Source organism: Gavialis gangeticus, unplaced genomic scaffold, assembly GCF_001723915.1.
Source record: "Gavialis gangeticus isolate Ggan-Ray unplaced genomic scaffold, GavGan_comp1, whole genome shotgun sequence".
NCBI classification, from domain to species: Eukaryota; Metazoa; Chordata; order Crocodylia; family Gavialidae; genus Gavialis; species Gavialis gangeticus.
In genome coordinates this window covers 28,625,098-28,629,274 of record NW_017729006.1, presented here as the reverse complement: position 1 = coordinate 28,629,274, position 4,177 = coordinate 28,625,098, and the positions used below count along the sequence as shown (strand labels likewise).

General features: G+C 41.6%; 1 protein-coding gene across 2 annotated transcripts in view; it reads right to left on the bottom strand.

The window, feature by feature from the left end:
• Positions 1-425: 425 nt before the first annotated feature.
• ANLN (anillin actin binding protein) overlaps positions 426-4,177 on the bottom strand; it is a 64,164-nt gene continuing 60,412 nt past the window's right edge. For both annotated transcript variants that reach the window (XM_019509053.1, XM_019509054.1), the window contains 2 exons: positions 2,563-2,735; positions 426-1,845 (listed from right to left, as the gene is read on the bottom strand). In XM_019509053.1, the coding sequence (XP_019364598.1) occupies positions 1,722-1,845; positions 2,563-2,735 (297 nt within the window). In that variant the 3' untranslated portion in view covers positions 426-1,721. The remainder of the gene's footprint in view (positions 1,846-2,562; positions 2,736-4,177) is intronic.

The window sequence follows — 4,177 nt, the reverse complement described above, 5'->3', positions numbered from 1 at the left end:
CCTAGTTTTGGGCCACCCCAAGTGGTAGGCAGTTTTGGCAGCCTGCAAAAAAAAGCACACAATTTATGAGCAAGCAGAGAGAGTCTTGGAGCACATGGGGGAGGGGGGCGGTGGAAAGCAGAGCTGCAGAGAGTTATTGCTTGCAGTATCTGCACCTTCTGCTATAAGCAACCTTACCCTACCCCACCCCACCCCCTTCTTCCTGCCCCCTCTCCCCCCTGTGCTCTAAGAATCTCTGCTTGCCCAGTTTATTTTGTTTTTGCTACCCTGCCAAAATCCTGGAGCGTGTCCAAATTCAGTTTCTGCAAAAAAATTGTGCAGTCGTAAATTCAGTAAGTCCCTAACTATGAGCCACGTTATCTTGACCCTTTACAACAAAGCATTTTTCCTCTTTAATTCATAAGCTCATTCAGTTATTACAGGCAACCCATTTCTGACCATTTTATTTAAAATGTTTTATTCTTTATTTAAAGGGAATAAAATACAAATCTCAATACATCATTTAGGAATACTTAAGACACCAGAAAGGAAATGAGGTTCAGAATAACAGTACAAAAATGACAGGACGGGAGAGTAGATGTAGTGTTTCAAGTGCAAAAATTTAACAGCCATAGCAGTTTTAAGTATACCACTACTGCACGCACAGTAGCAAGATAATATTTCACACTGTGCCCAATGGGAAGCTCTGTGAAAATGGCAAAACCTACTCAGCTAAAGTAAAATATGCAGTTTTAATGATGGCCTGAAGAAGAGTTTTATCTGTATTTACAGACCTCTCTCTGATAAAACTTATGAGCAGTAGAGCATTAATTGGCATGTAGCAGCTTTGTAGAGAGTCTCATGGAAAGACTGTTTTTCCAACATATTCTGGTGCTCAGAAGCAGAATTGTGAAAATAGTTTGTACAAATGATGAATTTCAAGAACATGCATTCAGAACTTCGAAGCTAAAGTTTTTATAAGGCCCTGCCAAAAATATTAAAGAACTTTGATTTCTATGAAAGTGTGCAACATACTGCATACATCATGCTATACCTGTAAACCACATAACATACATACCAAACATTAGTTCATACTTGTAGGTAAAAAATGGCAAATAAGATTTCAGAATGCAAGAATGCTATGGGTATATGGTGCAATTTTTGTTGGATGGAAGAAAGGGATGCTTTGCACAAATGAAAGTGTATGTTACATGTTTCAAAATGCACAAAACTGGCAGCTTTTATGCCTACGAATTATTAAAACTTCATAAAGCATTAAGAGTTGCCGTTTCAGCACCATGACTACTAAAATGAACGAACTCAGAGCCATAGTTCCCTTGAGGGGAAAAGAGTTATCTAGTAAGCTTGTGTTTTACTAGGTTCATCCTACCAGAAATCTGATTCCCTGTGATAAACTTATGTCCCAATTTAGTTGTTTCAATAGAAGAGAATGTACTGAGCCACAGACAGTTCCAAAAAGTAGGAGTTATATAAATATTTAGTACATTCAAATAAAGGAGCTAATTGCTTCCTAACAATCAAATGCTAGGAAAGGAGATCAGTTAAAATCCTAATAGAGAAATACAAATACTGCATAACATACTCTGTATAAATGGCACGTACTCTTCCATTTTTAAAGCATAAAGTATAAGGAGGCCTCTGATGAGCTTACGTAAAAAGAGGATTTAAAATGCAGCTGGCATTTGTCTTGCGTAGTCATTTCAGAAGTTTCCCCCCAAAGTTTAAGGCTTTCCAATAGGTTTGTAGCATGCATCAGGCTGCCACATGCGAAGTTCCACAACAACTTGGTTAAGTTTTTGCATCCAAAGGTTACGTTCTTCTTTAGTATCTGCAGACAGCCAGTTCCTAAAAAAATGGAAAGCTAATTTAAAAGGATTTCTGCCACTTCTTTCCAAATGAATCCAAAGCATTTAGACCACCTTTATGACCTGCACTTAGATTATCTTTGTGACCTTCGGAAAAGGAAAACTAATTCTCCAAACTAGGAGATAAACAGCCAAATATCAGGCCCTGCAGAACACTATCATCTGGTCTACAGTGCTGCCCCCTCCCCTCCATGTCTCCGATTGGCCAAGGGGCCCCGGCAGTCCTGCCCCACCCCACAGATGGCCAATCTAGTTAGGCCACGTGGCAAAGGGACCTTGACTGGGCCTGTGCCAGCCCAGCCCCATATGCTACATGGGAAGTGTGGGGCCAGTCTGGGTTGCCCACGTCCCACACTAAACTGGGCCTGCTTGCTGGAGGACCAGCCCAGCACCACTAATCCAGCTGGTGGGACCTGATGAGTTTGACTTGCCTATGCTTCCTCCTCCCCTTCCGCAAGCCAAGCTCCAAATACCAGGAAAACATTAAATCAAGCTTGTCGGCTACATAACGTCGCTTCTACCACCACTTACAAAAAGGAACACGAATTCTCTGTAAGTGAACAGAATGGCAAATCAAGACTAGAACAAAATGGTTCTAGCATTATTCTCCACAACTCCCACTCAATGCCAATAGTTATACTCTAGTCACATTTGGAAGTAAAAGAGCAAGGACACTTAAGCCTATTTCCCCACTTACTTGGTAACACAGAGAGTATCTCTACACTGGCTGACAAGAGTCTCTCTGTCATCCTCCCTTTGAGGTCGGACAGTGATTAGCTCAAAAGTGTTAGGTCGGGCACAGAATTCTCTGTTGGCTGGTTCAATTTGACGATTAGTGCAGTTAGCCAAGTTTATCCGGCCCAAAGGATGCTGAAAGTAAAGTTATAGGAAGAATCACAGATACAGCAAATGGGATGTGACATTTTGCCCAGCACTTTCCTGTGGCAAAGGTGGTAAGTAAATCAAAAGCAAATTATGAAAGAGGACATTATATGAGTAGTGCATAAGTGAAAACCACATCTGGAGGACTGCACACACCGACAGTAGAATAAGCCCCACTACCATATTCTTCATGGCTACAGAAGCCACCCCCTGCCTACTGGGCTACAGAATCTCAGGACTTATTTAAAGCCAATTATGTTTCTAACTTTTGTACATGCAAGAGAACTTTATGCAAGATTCCTACTTCCAAGTTGATTGAGCCAGGCCACATTTTAAAAAGTCCAGATCAATCTGGAGGGATAGTCTGTACCATGGTCTTGGAAAGGAATGTTTCTGTAGCCACAGAAAAGTACCATTCCCCCCAGTTCAGTATGCAAACTGCTTCTTAGCTCTAACAAGCAATGCTGCAATACAGCTAACTTTCCTTTGTTTCCTAACAATGGAAAGATAGTTGTATCACAGCATATGTTCTGTACATTTTTCCAAAGCAAGCGCTGTAATCTTGTTACAGCGATTGTGGGGAGAATAAGGATAGAGCTGTCCAGCTGGGGAGATGAGCCATTAATGCAAACACAAGGAAAGGCTGAAAGAACTAAGCACATATACTTTGGGGAAAAAAAAGGCGACTACAGGGGGTACAGATAATAGTAGTCTTCAAATATCTGAAAAACTACTATAAAGGAGAACAATTGCTCTCCCTCAATGTAGAAAAAATGATGCAAGGCAATGTCTTCAAACAGTAACAAAAGGAGATTTAGATTAGATTTCAAGAAAACGGAAAGTCTTTCACAGTTAAAAAAGTATGGTGTTGGAATACACTGCCTAGGGAAGTTGTAGAATCTCCTTCATTGGAGGTTTTCAAGAAGAGACTGGATAAAGGATCAGACAGGACAGAGTTACAAACAGCTAGAGCATGCTATTAAGAGCATCATTGGGAAAGCCTAGGAGAGCCACACAAATGCATTACCACCCCTCTCCCCCCCACCCCTCCAAACCAGGTCAGAGCATTTGCCAGAGAACATTAGAAGAGCTCTGCAGGCCAGAAGAGGGAAATAGGAGATAACAATGCTCAGCAGCAGCAGAACAAAGCAGAGCTCCACAACCAGCTTGGTTGTACAAGATAAACCAGGATAAAGGTTATGGAGAGGATAGAATTAGGAAAAGAGAGTTCTGGCTTTCCAGTTAGAGTGCGAGATATATGGAGCTATGCTTGCAGTAAGCAGATTGCAACAGATGTCGGGTTATCCCATATTTATTGGGATTTTACTGGTAACTATGTGGGGGCAGGAAGGATTTTTTTCCTCTCCTGCTACTACTGGCATCTGAGTTGTTGGGGGGGGGGGGGGGGGGGGGGGAAAAAAAAAAAAAAG